Source organism: Salvelinus fontinalis, chromosome 7, assembly GCF_029448725.1.
Source record: "Salvelinus fontinalis isolate EN_2023a chromosome 7, ASM2944872v1, whole genome shotgun sequence".
NCBI lineage: Eukaryota > Metazoa > Chordata > Actinopteri > Salmoniformes > Salmonidae > Salvelinus > Salvelinus fontinalis.
Genome location: NC_074671.1, coordinates 14,873,984 through 14,892,456, shown reverse-complemented (window position 1 = coordinate 14,892,456; position 18,473 = coordinate 14,873,984). Strand labels below are relative to the sequence as shown.

Sequence of the window (18,473 nt, the reverse complement as noted above, 5' to 3'; positions counted from 1 at the left end):
TCTACCTCTATACTCCAATATCCCTGACTACATGTACATATCTACATCTATACTCCAGTACCCATGCAAATTGTCCATTTGGCAATGGCACATGTATATATTTCCTCTCATTTCTTATTTCCCGTGGTTTTTTTAAATGTACTTATTAGTTATACTTTTTCTATTGAATACTGCACTTTTGGGTAGGGCTTGGAATGGCATGTCACTGTACTTGTGCATGTAGAAAATAGAACTGGAATAGGCAACTCTGCAGCTCAGTCTACGCTATTTTTCCGACATGTTCCTTTCCCTCACCGCATAAGAAGCTTTAAAATCGCTCTGAGCTCCATGACCAGGCGCAAGCCCTCTGCCAGACTGTTTCCCCTCGACCCACGACCCCCATATGTAGCCCTGCTCCATCGCGATCAGAAAAGCCTCTCACCTCTCTCCGTGCAACCTGTCGATGCTACACCCGATTTCCAAATGTCTTTAGATCATGTAATTTTTAACCAGACACAAACGCTGTTGTACACAGGCGCCTTGCCTTTAAAACCTATCGATATGTAGAGTTGGCTTCATGAACTCATTGGCTGCACTATGCAAGCAAGCGTTCAGCTTCACGCTGAATTTATTTTGTATCGTTGGATGCATCCATGCGTTGTTATATAATTGGGACCATGTTATGTAATTTGGATTACTCCTTATAACGTCATTCTTTCCGATTTTGTTCTAGGCCTGTTTGTATTAGACTGAAATAACTAATTTTAAACCCTTAGTTTAATTACGAGCTAAGGTTATTGCTGACCAATATAACTGTGAATATATATTTGAAAATATGATGATTATAAAAGAAAACGCATATTACCTCCACACATATATATTTTATAATTAAACTAACATATAATGTGTGTGTGTGTGTGTGTGTGTGTGTGTGTGTGTGTGTGTGTGTGTGTGTGTGTGTGTGTGTGTGTGTGTGTGTGTGTATGCGTGTGCGTGTGCGTGTGCGTGTGCGTGTGTGTGTGTTAACATTTAACGTGAAAATACTATACTGTCGCTACTTCACTTTCCAACAAAGGTGCATGAGCACAACATGAAAAATTTGGAAAATAGTCAGCAACACTTGCAGTACAATGGTTAGATGTGGAAAATAGCTTACTTCTTTTATGATAAAATGCGTGTCGGCCTTCACAAGGGATTGACTGTAGAAAACGTTTGAAAAAATATTCTAAATGCCTATCTTAACCCCATTAATGGATATTTATCAAACTTTCTCTGGCCGACATAATCTACATTTGAGTAAAAGTAAAGATACCTTAAGAGAAAATGACTCAAGTAAAAGTAAAAGTCACCCAGTAAAATACTACTTGAGAAAAGTCAAAAAGTATTTGGTTAAAAAAAAAAATTTAAGTAAAAAGAGTAAATGGTTTTACAGTACAGTGGTGGAAAAAGTACTCAATTGTCATACTTGAGTAAAACTAAAAATATATTAAAAATATATTATATTAAGCACATTTATGAACAGAGAGGGGCACACTCCAGCACTCAGACATAATTTACAAAGACAGTATTTGTGTTTAGTGATTCAGCCAGATCAGAGGCAGTAGGGATGACAACGCCTTATATTGATAGGTGCGTGAATTGGACCACAATGCTTTCCTGCCTGAGCATTCTAAATGTAACGAGTAGTTTTTGGTGTCAGGAAAAATGTATGGGAGTAGAAAGTACATATTTTTCTTTAGGAATGTAATGTAGTGAAGTAAAAGTACAGATACCCTCAAAAAAGGACTTAAGTAGTATAGTAATACTACTTAAGTACTTACACCACTGCTCTCTGTCGCTCTCTTGCTTTCTCTCTCTCTCTCTCTTTCTCTCCATCTATCTCTATATCCCCTCTGTCTTCTCGCGCTCCCTTCCTCGCTGCCACAGCAGGACCATATACAGGGCAGACAGGCAGTCAGGCAGGCAGTCAGTCAGTCAGTCAGTCAGTCAGTCAGTCAGTCCAGAGCATCTCTCCGGACTCAGATGAACAATCTGATACAACTCTGTGGAATCACACAATAATACTACTGTGTGTGGTAGCATGCCACTATGAAATAAAAAAAATAGTATACCACTAAGAATAGATATACTCAATGTATTCAATATCTCCTCTACTCAATAACACCTTTACTTGATGTCAAACATAGCTAAAGTCCACCGGAGAACTGTAAAACGCGAGGCAAAAGACAAAACACTATGGCAATTCGTGCGAATAATGGGACTAGAATCAAAGGAATTCTCAAAATGTCTGAATGAAGCGTGCTTCGGTCTGGGTCGCATTGTGTCCTGCATAATAAGCCACAAACACATTTACCCACCATTATCTTTTAGAATACTGATAATATAGTCTTCAGAGCTCATTTACGCGCGACCAAATGACTTAATGACAGAAAATTGCTGAAAAAAAAATCACAAATTTTGCAAAAAGAGTTCAAATGAAAGTATAAATGAGTTTATGTATAGACACAGACATTGGACACAGGCATCAAAATGACTTCAATTTTATATTTGAATCACGAGTTGGCTAAACATTAGAAGGGACAATCCCCTTGTTTCGTCCTCCTTTTTGCCTCCACTGCAGGCTTCAGGCAGTCAGTCACATTATGGAAACTAAGAGGAGATGTGCTGTTATGTTGCATGATTACACCTTTGTTATCATGACTACTAACTATGCTGTTCTGCCAATGGAGGCCAAACCAGCATGTTTACAGAAGTCAGCGTTGTAAAACAGACGCTCTTCGGTTAAGTAAATAACCAGCATTGTCAGTGAGACAATAAAACATATGGGTGTTTCATTTGTACGGTCTTTGAGTCATAAGGACTGAACTGAAATCTTTTGTTTTGAGAGTTTGAGTTTCTACGGATGAGCTGATAGTTCGTCATGAAGTGTTTCAGCCTATACGAGCTTCCGTTTCAACCGGACTGGACCATACAAATCGACTGGTACAGCTTCGGCGTATGGAGTAGCTTATACAGGTCTCACGCACGCACACACACACACACACACACACACACACACACACACACACACACACACACACACACACACACACACACACACACACACACACACACGCACGCACACACACACACACACACACACACACACACACACACAGGCGCACACACAGGCGCACACACACAGGCAACTCTCCAAAGTAAGTTTTAAAATACTACCTCATTCCAAAACCATATTCCCACAAACAGGTGAAACATCGTAGCAGGGTTGAAATGCAGGGTAATGGGTCACCTATAGAGCCATGGATGTGAAGGGGATAATTGCATTTTCACTGGGTTTCACGTACCTAGATATCTCCTATAGTGTGTAGGCCTGTTAGTAGTTGAAGTACCGGCCACAGCAGCATCATGTGTGGTGACTGAAGCAGCAGTGCTGCCTGTTTCTTATGGCTTCTGTCTTGCTATAGGAACATGATATGGGTGGTTTCAGTATCTATTCATTTCAAAATAATTCTGCTTTCATTAATATAGTTATTGAACTACTAAAAATCGTGGATGGAATGACTTATATTCATTAGTCAGGTCGTTAGATTCAGGCGCTGGTGCAACATTTTCACCAAATCAGTGTGGATTTCTGCTGTTCATGGTCTTTGTTACATCATTCTGTGAGGTCATATAGCCTAGTAGTAGTACTTTGGTCTGGCTGCATTTGCCTGTTGAAATGAATACATTACATAGTGCCTAATAGTGTTTGAAAGTAGGCCTAGACCTATCATTATTCCATTAAGACTATTGGTAATTCGGACAATTTAGTGCACACAAAATACATATATTAATTTGGCCATAGGATATGGGATTTCTGGTCTTCATGTTGTTTAGGATCAGGCCATATCAGACTGCATGGGACGGGTTAACACCGGCAGCATTTGCCTATTGATTACAGCCAGTGTGGAGGGCTCCAAAGTGACATATGCTCACGTAACCCGAACTCTCACGGAAATCTCCCATTGATATCAATGCAGAATTTTACTTGAAGGTCGAGTTACTTACTAACAGTGTGTAAAGAATATATATATATATATATATATGGTATAGAAAAGTGCAGACATTTTGTTTGATGATGCATAATTAACAATTGTTTCCCTCAAGCGACCAATGAAAACGATATATAGATGAAATGGTATTTATGTAAGCTAATTGTATTTAAGCTAATAACTTATTGTGTGTGTTTCTGCGTGTGTGTTCTAATGACCCTGTACAACTTAAAATCTATTTAATTAGCCTAATTCATTCAAATTATTATTTGTTCATTAATTCATAAAGTATTTTGAGTTCTGTGATATTGAATAGTCTTGTCAACAATCTTTTTCATATCTTTTTTTTATAGGCCTATAATATAAAGGCGTTCTGACAGCCTTTATCGATCACTTGTATTTAATTGTCTGATAGCTAGGTGCGTTGTGCTGAACCTGATTCAGGCTGTGTCCGTCAGCGTTACTCCTATAACCTGGTTTTCTAAACAAGGACAGCAGCTGGGAATACTGTAGGCTATTTGAGTGCCTCGGATGCGATAACTGTCCACGCAGCGACGGCGCCATATTGAGTAGCCGACCTCTTTAGTAAATTGCCTGAGGTTTCTCTTAATCCAGTTTGTGTTTTAACTCGTTCAATTCCTCTCTGCCTAGCTCCTGTTATTCTATAGAAGTTATAGTCTATTGGTTCGCAATCCGCACTGGAATTTACCTCTAGAATGCTTTAGCTTTACATGGTCGTCTGTCTCAGTGAGCGGCCTGCTAACCTCCACCCATAGGCTACTGTGGGGCCGGGCCAGGGTTAGACAACAGGACTCCCCCATCAACCTCCGGGTTTACCATACCATAAAATCCCATTACTCAAAACCGGAACAGAGAAACAAACATGGCGGATGATGTCGAATGAAGTGCATGTGAAAGGGTACTAGGCACTATGAGTCGATCATACCGTTTATTCGTGTGGATGTCAATGGTGAAGGGTTTGGTAAGGACTTGATGGCACTCATAGGCCCACATGTGTACTACAGGTTTGTATATAGAACTAGACGTTTGCACTGTCTTGGCCTATGTTAACATATGTACGTAATTACTCAGAAGTAGGCCTATAGTGTGTATCATGCATGGTAGTGTAATATATCTGTGGGTCATAGTAAGGGTGGGTTACATGCCAATAAAGTTCAGTAACCCAATGCATGCAGAGTAAAACTGTTACCTTGCACCAATAGATCCTACCCCAAAATACATGTTGATTACGCATTTGTCCACAGAACCAATGCGCTGTCAACATGGTATCCTCTTGGTGACGATTCAATTTACATAGGAATACAGTGTATCTAATATCAAGATGAATGAAGTGTGTGTTTCTTCAACTCACAACAAAGAGAATGCGCCGTCACTCACACTCAGACGTATTTAATGAACACTTCATAACTCAGAAGAAAGGGAAAGTGCTTCAGAAATCCACCATTCAAGTTTTTCATTTCGAGTGCATTATCCTACACAACAATGATATACAAAAACTCAGTAATTCACAAAAATAAATATATATTTTTTTATATAAACAACCAGTGACTTCAAATTTCATGTCAAAATCCTGACCTCAAGCATTGTATCAAAAAGCTAGGGGAATGGGTGAGAAAGCGGGGCAAAGCAGGAGATAGAGCGGGAGAAAGAGGGGTGGGCCCCATGCCTCGAGCTGCGACACCATGCAATTGTTTACATTGATAGCGTCACTGTCAGAGCTCTGATGTGGTAGTTCCCTCCGTAAATGCCTCTACCACCACCTCCTTGCCCGGATGAGGCTCTCTGGGATCGGCGTGAGAATTGGTAAGTACCTACAGAGGGGCGTGTGTGTGTGTGTGTGTGTGTGTGTGCCCTCGCTGAACGCTGCGCTGTATATCCCTCCTCTGGCCCAGTAAACTTTGACACGGGCATTACAGGGTGAAAGTTTCCCTCCTAGAACATATGAATCCCCCTCCCTCTCCTCCCAGGGAGATCGTCCCCTTCCCCCAACTCCCTCTAGGTTGGAGGGATCACGTCATTTTCAAATGGAGAATAAAATGGCTGTGTTTAGTTTAGAGGCACATTTTTGCCTCTATACATACCTACTCTACAGGGAGATACGCATGGTTTGGGGTGGTAGAGGTGCATTTTACACAGCTCAATCAATACAAAATCTGAGCATTGAGTTAACCCAAGCTTCTTTCTCTCTTAACTACAATCACCAATCGAATGGGCCTTTGTTTCTGTCTTTACTGCTGATGTTGCTGTGAGAATCATGACATCAGGCATGTGGTTTGTTGTTATGTGGTTTGATTATTCTCTTTGTCACAGGGGGAATATCTTTGCTACAACTTCATAAAATCAACATTTTACGTTGGTGGGAAAATATAGATATTTAGATGCAACTTTAGTTACATTTGACAGAATTTTCTTTTTTTTTGTATATTCTGTGTTTTTCTATCAACAACATCAGAATATTTAACATAATGAAAAAAGTCTGACAAATTTATCGCGTGTAAATATTTAAAGGCTATACTTATGGTTACGTGGCAAAATTAGAAAACATTTTTCTGACTTGATACACGAGAGAAGAAAGTCTGCGTTTAGCCTAATCTATATCAGTTGGGGATATGGAGAGGGCCATGGCATTTTGTGTAAAACTCGAATCACTGCAGAGTGCAATGCTATCATAATACGGTACAACCAGCTTTGTGTTTGGGCCTACACATTTTCGACTGACTGCTAATCCTCTGTAGACTATATTTTAGTAATTTTGACCGACTGGAGAATTTCTCAGGTCAATTCAGCACGGTGGGCTTCACCGCAGAATGTAAACAGGTAATTACGCATTTACCCACTGAGCTAATATATAACTATTCCACAGCAACTTGCTGTGCTGGGCATTTCAGCAAGCTTTCAGATGCAAGGGTACAATAAACAACTATATTACCGTTTTGACCTAAATATGCAAATAGTAAACAGTCCAACTTCATGTGTAGGCTATGGATGGCCACAAATAACCAATTATAAATGGTCAATTTTAAGTGAAATATTTAAGTGGACATAGGCTAATAGCCAACCTTATTTTAAATGTATTTTATTTTAAGCTTCTCTTAAACAATCACCTCTTTCATAATTAGGCCAAGCTAGCCTACACTCCTCAAGCTGAAATGGGGCCGCGTGTGTCAACGTGCAATGCATGTAGGCCTATCACTTGTGCCTCCACGTGTTGTTTCTAAATTACATTAGGCTCAGTGTGTTGTAAGACACCCTTTTGGTGGGTTTTTGTTTTAGTGTACAACTCCCAAACTGGTAGGACAGGAGGGTTATTTTCACAGTATTCTCTTTTTCGTGTAGGCTACATTAGGGCTATGCGTGTTTCAATTCATCAATAAACCTGTAATATATAGGAAAATGTCCCACCAAAATGCAAAAACATGTCAAGGTTGTCAGGACGTGCGATTTTTTCCGAAAAGGCGTGATTTGTGTCAGGTCTGGGCATTTCTCTCTGTGTGATTGTCTGTATGTAAGGTCTGCACTGTTTTGGGCCTGAATGGGCACTGGTAGCTGTCTGACTACAGCCAAACATAAGCTTGCAGGAAATACTCTCAGGAAATAGAAACAAGGCTGTTCACAAACACTCTGAAAAACGGCAAGCACCAGCCAGATCAGAATAAGAGTCAAGTCACTTACAATTATGTCCTATTCAATATAGCCTGAAATTAACGTTATGATTTTTGACTTGCATGAAGAAATTAATCTACATTTGATATCGAATTCAAAAATAGTTATCTGAAAATAGATACAATTGACCCAAACTCTGGCAAGCATCAAATTAAAACCGAAATGAGGGTTTCTATGAGGTTTTTAAAATCCTATAGAAAAACACCAACTACAACTCTAATGAGGCTAAGGTGACAGACAGTAGGGCTAACCATGTTATTTAAGGACAACCCTGCATCTGTTGATTAAGCCTACCCAGCTGATGATAGAAAAACACAGACCAGCATAGGAGTGCTGTGATTTTTATGAGGGAGCCTTTCCCTCTCGTTCTCTCACCACAAAGGCAGTACAGCACAAATGTTTACTTCACTGAAACCCTGGTAAAATCCAACAGGTCGAGCTGTAACCCTGGTAAAATCCAACAGGTCCAGCGTCAAGGGGAACAGAAACAATAGATCCGATAAAAATGTAAATAAGCACATTTTGCCAAATCGTGTAGCCTATTGCTTATGGTGGATAGCTTATTTAGAGTTAGTTAGTCACAATAAATCCACGAGGAGAGGTCATCCAGTGGCATAGGAAGAGAGGCTCAAAGACGTTCCGCGCGTTATGGAGAATAGCAGTGTGTATGTATTACTGATCAACAACTCCACAACAACGAGGAATGTTTTAAATCCACAACATCAAATAAAGGAAAACATTTAAATAAAAACAACTGAAGGATGCAATACATTAGTGCCTCCCATTCACTTTAAGACTTATGTTGTAGTCAAGGTACTGTAGGTTTCCATCCAGGATTTTGTTGTTGTTGCGGTTGTTCTTGTCAAAGAAAAAAGCGTCAACATTTCCTGATTCTCTGAGCGGATGGGGGAGGGACTGTCCGACCGCCAGGCTGCCACCGCCACACGGGGTGAGAGCGGGTGGGAGGTCGGGGTCCCCCCAGAGAGTTCAGAGAGTAAGCTGGGCTTAAATCCCCGTCGCTGCCCACAACCAGGGACGGAGGAGCGGGGAAATTCGCCATGAAGCTGAAAGGCCTCTTCGGAGAGGGTGCTACATTACTGGACGCGCGTTTTCGTTTACTCGCCCCTGTTAGATGCTCAATATTTCCATCACAAATCTCTGCTTTGCCCACGGGACGAGAAGATAAAGTCCTGTCAACTTTGGACACGTTCTGTTTCGCCTGCGCCCTCGACATTCCAGACTCCTTCCCCAGAACCAGAGTCCTGCAGTTTTTCCTGACCCCAACTCCGTTTTTATACTCCCCCTCCTCCGAACAAGGGGTGTCTCGAGTGCTCCTGCATTCCTGCAAGCCGGATGAGGACTTGGGAGCCCCAGCAGAACTTTCAATGGCTTTGGGCTCGTTGTTGAAACAGCCAGCAGCGTGTTTGATGTCGCCGCCGGGGTACTGGCCATTGTTGATATCCGCCTCGTCTCCTTTGCAGTGGAACCCGGAGGCCTTACTGTTGTATTCGAATTCATCATAGCTTTGCTCCACTTTGATTTTCACATTCTGCAGGTTGAAGGGGGGAGTCTTGACCGCCCTGCCACTGTTAGGGAGGGGACCCGCGGCCACTGAGAGCTCTTCCGGCTCGGTCTTAATGGTTTTGAGCGGAGAGGGCAGTTTCAGGCTTGGGCTAATTCTCACCTCTCTCTTTAGATTTGCAGCTAATGAAAGCTGGTTGTTGTCTGTAGGCTTGGAGTGCTTTGTGTCTTTGTCATGGGCGCAGTGTGAGCTCAGGACTGAGGGGCATTTGTTTGCGTGTCCCGGTGTTCTGTGCGGAGGAACCGCTTTGTTCCCGTTGGGGTTAGGTGAGGGGCTCAGTGCGTAAACTGTTCTGGACACCAGCTCGGCTCTCTTTATCTCTCTTTTGGTCTGGACCTGGGACTCAGGAACCTTCCTGTCTCTCCTCTCAGTGAAACAACTCCCCCGGATGACAGGCGAGCTGAACCTGTGTGTGTGTGCGTCCTGCTTGGCCTCCCTTGCTATAAACTCGTACTTCTGTTGTTTCCTTGGACTGGCATAGTCCACCTGGCTGGTTCCACCCTGGACAACCGGTATAGATGGCTGCTGCTTGTGGCTGTAGTGGAAGGTAGGCTGCAGGAGCAAAGGTGCTTTAGTGTGCGAGAGAGTTATACTGTTGGACTGAGTTCTAGTGCCGGAGAGAGTAGTGGAGAGAGTTATAGCGTTAGGCAGAGTTCTAGTGGTGATATTTTTGGTTGCGTTGACAGAGGAGAACCGGGCCCTCCTGAAGCGGATGGACTGGACAGAGACCTGACTGGACACAGAGCTGCTGTCAGATTGAGATGAACTCTCCTCGTCAGAACTGACCTCAGAACTCTCCAACGGGCTCTCCTCTTCATCCTCCTCATCTTCCTCCTCATCAGAGGTCCCAGAGTTGCTGCTTGTGGATAAACTGGAGCCAAAGTCTGAGTCGTTGTTGAGCGGCTCTGAGTAGCAGCTGGATTCGGTGTCACTGCTGTAGCTCTCCGGGAAAGCCCCTACATGTTGCTGCGGGTGAGGATGGTGGTGAGCTCCGTGGTCGAGGTAAAACTCGCGTCCAAGATGGAAATGGCCCAGAGTTGTCCCGTTGTGGTTGTGCTGGGTTTTTGGCTTGCTGCAGCACTTGGGCTGCACGAGAAGCACCGGGTGGTGTGCGTGAGGGTGAGTGTGTGAGTGTGTGTGTCTGCTCCTGCTCCACGACTGCCTCGCGCCGCCGCTGTCCCTATCCCTGCCGCCGCCCCCCTCGCGCCTCCTCTTCCTTTTGTGAAGTAGGTCGCCGGCTGCAGAGAGCCTAGACTGAGCAGCAATGGCGGACTTAAACAACACCGGCTGACGGCTAACCACGCTCCGGAAAAACGAATGTCTCTGGCTAAATGCGACGCAATTGCCCGGTATTTGAGCTGTTTCATAGTTTTTAAAAGGTTTACATGCCGACTTGGTGACAAAGGAATAATCCTGATCGAGGGATTTATTGTAAATTTGAGGTAGATTGGAGTCGGGGCGCGAGGTTGGTTGCTCTCTCTTGCCGGATTTGTTGAGGGAAAGAGTCTGTGGCACGCTGTGTAAACTTAACCAAACTTTCTCCTTCCATAACCCGGTAGGGTGCGTGTCCGCGTGAAGCTTGCCCTCGCCCACATCCTCGGGTAAACTGGCCTTTGCTTTTCTTTTGTTGGATTTTAACACGCGTTCCGTTTTGCAGGAGAAATAAAGCGCCTCCACATCCTCCCGTGATATCAGAGTACATTTAGCCGCGTGGAAAGCAATAGAATTGATTGCTTTGAGCTTTCTCAGCTCCTCCAAATCACAGTGGTGTTTTTTAACGTTCAGGTGGTCCATGCGTTTGTGCACGGTGGTCCGGGGAATATTTTTCAGTAGGTCAGTGAAGACCTGGGAGAGGGCGAACATTTGTTTTCCTTTTATCAGCAGGTATCCCAGCCTCACTCCCTGCATCTCCTCAAACCCACACTTCAGGTCTCCCATGTTGCTTTTCCCTCTCTATTGTAATAATCCAAGCATTAATCTCGATCAATTGTCCTCGTGCAGCTATGAAAAGAAAAAGGAATAAACTCCTTGTTTTGAGCTCAAGGCATTCTGACGCGCCAGTCGGCCGCTGCTGATGCGTCCTAGTACCTCCACGCTGTCATGGACAGGCAAACTTTGAGATGCGGAGTTAAATGGAGCGGTGTCGGATGGGTTCACAGCATCTGTCCTCAGGCCCTGCCCCGGACCAGGCATGGTGGAGGAATGCGAGAGATTGTACCGACAGGCCGGCTGCTGACTAACTGCTAACCCCTACCTGCCTCTCCTCTCCGGCTCACTCCCTCTGACCGGCAGCACGGCAGGAAGGTGTATACCACTGCCACAGCGAGAGGATAAAAAAGAGAAGAGAGGGGTAGGGAGAGGGAGCGAGCTACAGAGGGAGGGAGGGAGAGAGAGAGAGGGGGAGGGAGGGAAAGAGAGAGAGCGAATAAGAGCCTAAATGCAGCTGCTATCCTGGCTGCAGGGTTAGCCACAAATAAAATGACAGAGGGGAAGTGCGAGAGCCCGGAGACACCTTCATCAATTAATGCCCTCAGACTAGAATCCTATTGGACGCCACTGACAGGTGATGCAATAAAAATGGGTATTCCACACCCTGAGCCCCCCCCCCCCCCCCACCTCCGTTTGTTAAGTACATAATGCCGCTATGACAAGTTCATATTTCAATATTGTTTTTTAAGAGACAAGGTGGAATAGCTGAACCGGGCAAGTCGTCTCCTATACCCTGCTAGTAGTATTTATGGCATTATGCCTATAGCGCTGTCAGGGAAACCAAGTGGCATTATTGAGAGAACAAATAGCCTATCATTACAAATAAATATATAGATGGCATACGCCAATAAAGTATAAGTGATTGAATTTAGACGTCTGTTAATTTGTGTAACCCCTTCACTAATTCTATTGTGATGGATTGGTGCATTATAGCTGTCTTTCCAATGGACTCGGAGACAAAGAGATTTTCCCTTTTCACCTATTTAGAATGCTCTTCGAACTCCAACATTTAGAGTGTCGAGTTATACTCGACAATTATGCTTTGGCGTGAGCTTTTATAGTTCTGTGTGAATCTCGAGGGTGAAAGGAGAGCTCGTTCCAACGACGGTTAGCCAAACCTCTGCGCATAACCACACATTTGCACAGGCCTTAGTATTTCAAAAATAAACGACATACATGTTGTTATAGGCCTATTTGAATGTTTGATTCATTTTGCGATTAGGCTACATTATTAATTTTGCTAAATGCATTTAGGTTGCAAACTTGGTGAATGGTTAGTGTGTGTGTGTGTGTGTGTGTGTGTGTGTGTGTGTGTGTGTGTGTGTGTGTGTGTGTGTGTGTGTGTGTGTGTGTGTGTGTGTGTGTGTGTGTGTGTTTTCTCTGCATTGCTGCTACTGTGCCATTCACCTCGGTATTAATGATCAGTCTATGTCTCGCGGGGATATTTTAAACCGGTAAATATGCTCTTTCTATCCTGGCCACCGAGTCTGCTGTTCCCCGGCACAACACGATAAATACACGAACAACGTAACTGACGATTAATCTGGGAAAGGCTCGTGCTTTAACGTGCGGTAAAAGTGCATGCTCAGAGTTGCTTTTCCCCAAGGCGTCTTCTGCAAACTTGATAATAACTAATATTGGGTTTATTATATTGCACATAGGCCTATCATTATACATTTTGATAAAATATATTATTACATTATTTTATTTCAGTAAGGAGTAGGCTATAGAATGAGTTTGATTGTTAATTGGTGTGTGTGTGTGTGATATTGTGAATTTACACTAAGGGTTTTGTGTTCAACAAGGTATTGTAGCTCCTACCAAACACACACACACACACACACACACACACACACACACACACACACACACACACACACACACACACACACACACACACACTGTTTAAGGCTGTATTATGCATATACTGAAAGCAGAGCGGGGTGAGGCTGACAGGAGAAACGTCACGCTGTGCCATATCATCACTCACTGCGCCCTGATCCTAATGTAAAGAGGTCTGTAATGGTTGGTTAATTGTTGTGTGTGTGTGTGTGTGTGTGTGTGTGTGTGTGTGTGTGTGTGTGTGTAGGACAACAGGCATGCATGGGAGAGATTTGAAAAAAATTGTTTATCTCACTATTGTTTATTATATATTTCACTTGCTTAGGCAATGTAACATATGTTTCCCAGGCCAATAAAGCCCTTTGAATAGGTTGCAATATGATCATTTATGATGACGGCTTGACCGTACAAGTATAGTTGCCTTATTTTATTTATTTTCATTTAACCAGGCAAGTCAGTTAAGAACAAATTCTTATTTTCAATGACGGCATACACTGGCCAAACCCGGACGACGCTGGGCCAATTGTGCGCCGCCATATGGGACTCCCAATCACGGCCGGTTGTATCGAACCAGGGTGTCTTTAGTGACGCCTCTAGAATTGAAATGCTTTGCCTTAGACCGCTGCGCCACTAGGGCGCTAGGCTTTGCTGCCTAGCTGCACCTCTCATTGACCTCGCCAATGATCAAGATCAGGAGAAACCACCAGCGTGGCAACGGCGCTTTACGGGCGCGCTATTTAAGGTGAATTGTGAAAAGAACATTTAAGTCATTTAGCAGACGCTCTTATCCAGAGCGACTTACAAGTACATACATTCATACTTTTTTTTTTGTACTGGCCCCCCGTGGGAATCGAACCCACAACCCTGGCGTTGCAAGCGCCATGCTCTACCAACTGAGCCACACGGGGCCCCGCGAACGAAAAGAAAGCATGCAAACCATGACATGGCAGCTCTTTGGGGCTCATAGCTAGGCTCTAACCCTTGAAGACTCGAACCTCCTCCCCACATAGGTAGGTTAGGCCTAATCTTTGTTTATAAATACTTGGCCAAGTTGTAGAGGAGGTAAGAAAAGGAAAGAGGGTCAGAGGGAGGGTAGGACTTTAGAATTCTACATCCTGTTCTTGCGTTTTAAATCTTCCATAACAATAAAGAGAGCCTCTAGGTGCTTTTCCACTCATAGCTCCAATGTACTTCGATTACTTGTGAAAATACTGGGGAGTGATTTATTCATTTGCTTGTTTCTGTTATTATATTATTATAGGCTACTAATGTCAACGAAGTGGTTGTTGTAATTGTGATGATTAACCCTATTCAATGTATGATTCAGTCATATTATTAAGGGAAGAACTCCACTCTCACCTCCACAGAAAGAAATCCACAATTGAACCTACCTTTCCCGACTGCTCGTATCTGCTTCAGTGTTACAGTACACACACGGTGCTATATGAGACATATATTATCATCAAGTCGTTAGCCGCTTCTAAACGACTATTGCACATGAATTTACGTGTGTTTACATAGCAGCCTGTGATCCAGGGCGAGGTACAAGTTGAAGCACATCCCAGCCTGTAACTCCCTGCTGGGAGGGAGGGCTGAGCGGTGTCAACAGGCCGCAGAGTCGGGAAGCCAAATGGCCTGACATTATTATCGATGCTGAACTTTACGCATCGTCGTTGGGACGATTTCGCGTTGTGCTCACGGTTTTACCTGAGGTGTGTGTGTCACCTATATGTAGTAAGTGTGTACGGACGCGAAGATGAAACACCAACAGCTCGGCACAATTGGGATAGGAGGCAGTATGAGATATTTGTCCTTTTGAAAATATGACATTTTATTTCATAGCGATTCACCAGTGTGTGTGTATGGCAGGTCTAATCCAACCCAGCCCACATCATTACTTTTCCCAATTGTACCATATTCAGTGAACCGAGTTATCTTGCAAAAAGTAGGCTATTCTATAGCGTTTGCACTGTGTGGATATTAGTTTTGCCATCTGATGGACAAAGGAGAAGGGTCCTGTTAGCTGAGCTCCACCAACCTGAGGCCTGGGGATTACGGCTCGACCTATCTTCAGTAGCCCACGCTCTGCCCGGCCACGGAGGGCCAAGGAGAGCCGGGGAGAAGAGCTGTGATCCGCGGGTTTCCTATAGGCCTAATATTCGGTTGGACGGTATGTGTATTATTCGCTACACATAGATCATGTGGTTTGCACTGATAAAAACGTTCATAGTTACGTTCATAGTTTCATCAATACGTCATACAGACATCTTCATCGTCATCACTGCCCCGGTCAGAACATCTCAATTCTCACTCATCCTGAAGAAGTTGCCAGACAGACATACATATAAAAGCCTGTCTGTAATCAGTTTACGTCATTGCTTATCACTGTATCTCCAACATTGAGGGAATGCAGGCATAGAGCAAATCACAGGGTTTCCAGGACAACATCAGAAATCTAGTCTGATTGGACACAACGATTTTAGCTCTCATAACCATCATTTCTGTCGTAACCAAAAGGTTAACGAGCCTTTTATGAATAAAACAAAAATAAAGGTTCACAGGGGCTGTGAGGAATAATTTATAGGGGTATCAAAAATGGTGCAGTAATTGACACTATGATTTTTAGCCCACTACTCGTCATTCTATATTCTACAAATTCCTTACATTTACTTGAATTTCTACACGTTATGGACGTTCCCTGAATTAATCAATAGTAAAACATGGCATTTTATGTCATACAACAAATATTTAAACGGTGTGATGATGCAAAACGCACGCACACACACACACACACACACACACACACACGTACATGTAAACTGGGTGAATATCACGTGCCCATCGGATCAACCTAAAGGGCAATTAAAAAAATGGACAAAGTAGACTGTAATTGTTGTATTTATTTGGCTACATTTGAACCCTTTACCTAACCCATACAACCAGCTGACTAAAATGTGTAAATATATATATATTTCTCATGTTGTAGGCTATACACACTTGATGCATTATCCTATAATTAGGCTTATGTGTTTAATAAGGTAAATTACTGTGAACTTCATTTGACTCATTTCAGAAGATGTGATAGCCTACAGCGCATCATTTTTAGATTTACTGGACAACATTTTAAAGAAGTTAATAGCCTAAAATAATGGATTGCGTAGGCCTGTTTGTTTATGGTCGATGCTATTCCCCTGTGCTCTTAGCCTCCCCGTTGCAGCTGGGTATTTTCTTGCTCTAGGTATTTGGGAGTGAATAACCAACGTTTTGATTATTATTTTTTAAATGTAGCACGCATTTGTACCATTACACGTTGTTTGCATATAAGATAAACTTTTGGGCTGCTTCTTCGTTTTGTGTTGCACTTCGGTATTTAACAGCGATATTCCCATCAGCTGCTACAGGCTATTCAGAAGTTGCGGCTGATGTTGCCTGTGTTTCTCCGGCCCATTGTGAGAGGAGCCCCCTCGGTCCCTCTCTTCTCTTTCCCCCTGAGCTTAGCCCAACCGGCCGGACGAGTGCAAATGACTCACCAAGAAGGGTTCCAGAGCGGAGGCTACAGCAGCGTGCTACATGGAGGTTCTATAATACCGGGGGAATACCGCGGCCCGACCGGTAGACTAGCCTCGTGCCTTTCCCGGGGCGCACATTCATCACTCGTGCGGATAGATATGTTTGTTGTAATGTGCACGCGTGCTTTTGGCGAGGACATGGCTGAGCGCGAGGTTTGATGGAGGAGATTGGCGGATTACAGCGAGTGGAAGGTAAGAGGACACACACACCCAGTCATTCACGCACACGCACGCTCACGCACACGCACACACACACACACACACACACACACACACACACACATGTCCGCGCTCTTCCAGGAAAACAATGCAGAACAAAGAACAAGAGTAATGTTTCCCTCTCGTTTACACTTTTCTGGGCCTTTATAGACTACAGTAGGATATGTGGTTGCACTCGGGTAGTCTTTATGAGATACATGCAGAGTGATACATTGACAAATATATATGGGCCAGTAGAATAGGCTTTTGTGTGTACTCGAAAGGATAACACAACACACATCGACGTTCCATTATGCACATAAATGCAGTTTTCTATATCAAATTATGCACTGTAAAAAATATATTTGTTGACTCAATTTACAAAGGTTTGTTACCAGGCTGCATTAAAATGTCATGTTAACGTCAACCTAAGTAAGTGGAAATGACAAACGTGGATTTAATAACTTGTTGAGTGAACTTGATACTTTTGGTCACTTTTAGTTTTTTTTAGTTGTCCTGACAAAGCTACTCAAGTTGTTTTGACAAACGACCAAGTGGAGAGGACAAGTATTTGATAGGCAGAAAAACACAACTTTTAGTTGTTTTAACTTACCAATGTTTATAACCTGGCTGCCTTAAAATTGTATGTCCTGTCAACTTCCTATACAGTTGAACCAACTACTTAGAAAAGGACACATTTCAGAACCGACTAAGTCTTTGAAATTATATAATAGAGATTTCAGTAGAGAACCTTATGTTCCCATCTGTCTACTGCTCATTGCGAGCTTTTTCGCCAGTTTCTAAACTGGCAGTGCACTCAGTAATGTCAACCAACCAACAGAACACTTTAGCTACAAAGCATTCTCAGTAATGGTTAAATAAACGTTTTACTTGTTACTTTTTACATGTGGTTGTTTATCTAACTCCATTGAATGGCTAAATTACCAAAATGTAAATGTATAATTAACTGCTGGCTATTATTGTAATGAGCCCCATCCCCAGAAAATAAATACAAGTTATCTGAACTTGACAATTTCAGTCAACACTGCTGTTATGTTGCTTCAGTTGATTTGCCTTATTGGTTATGAATTTCTATGTTGAGTAAACACGTAGTTCTTAGCTTGATTTCATAAGTTGAGTAAACACATTGTTTTTGATAGTTCAACTTTATTAAATACATTTGGCAAGTTTAGTTGACTTGGCTAGATAAAACGAATCATTGCGACTGAATCTCAATATCTTTTCTTACGGTGTGCCTACATGGAAATATTGAGAACAAGACTTTAAAACGTCCCAAACAGTTTTGGTGTGAGGGCAGGCTATTCTATTATGGCCTATGTTTGTGTGTGTGTGTTTCCCATGTGTGAATACCACACCGCAAAACGGAAATCCTTCAACCATAATTAAATAATGGAATAATAACTCTATAGTTCATGTTTCTGTAGTTTTTTTGGAAAAGCAAAAGCCGTGGTTTAAAGTGCGGTGGGGAGGGCTTCACACTAGAACCCAAACTCTGAAATCCAACAACCTTAAACCCTTTAAACCAACTTGCTTCTCTAACACCCAACTCGTGGTGTTTTACTAAACATGTCCCTGTCC

The 18,473-nt window shown here is 42.9% G+C and overlaps 1 protein-coding gene and 1 non-coding gene across 2 annotated transcripts; both read right to left on the bottom strand.

Annotated features, from left to right (window-relative positions):
* Positions 1-5,404: 5,404 nt before the first annotated feature.
* Positions 5,405-11,792, bottom strand: LOC129859030 (SKI/DACH domain-containing protein 1-like). The gene has a single exon (XM_055928349.1). It carries the CDS (start codon positions 11,212-11,214, stop codon positions 8,572-8,574), a length of 2,643 nt encoding a protein of 880 aa, XP_055784324.1. The 5' UTR covers positions 11,215-11,792; the 3' UTR covers positions 5,405-8,571.
* Positions 11,793-13,941: 2,149 nt separating this feature from the next.
* trnaa-ugc (transfer RNA alanine (anticodon UGC)) lies at positions 13,942-14,017 on the bottom strand. The gene has a single exon. It is a non-coding gene; the product is annotated as a tRNA-Ala (tRNA).
* Positions 14,018-18,473: the final 4,456 nt, after the last annotated feature.

Excerpts from the sequence above, each read along its gene's own strand:
- LOC129859030 (XM_055928349.1), bottom strand. The coding sequence starts at position 11,214 with ATGGGAGACCTGAAGTGTGGGTTTGAGGAGATGCAGGGAGTGAGGCTG.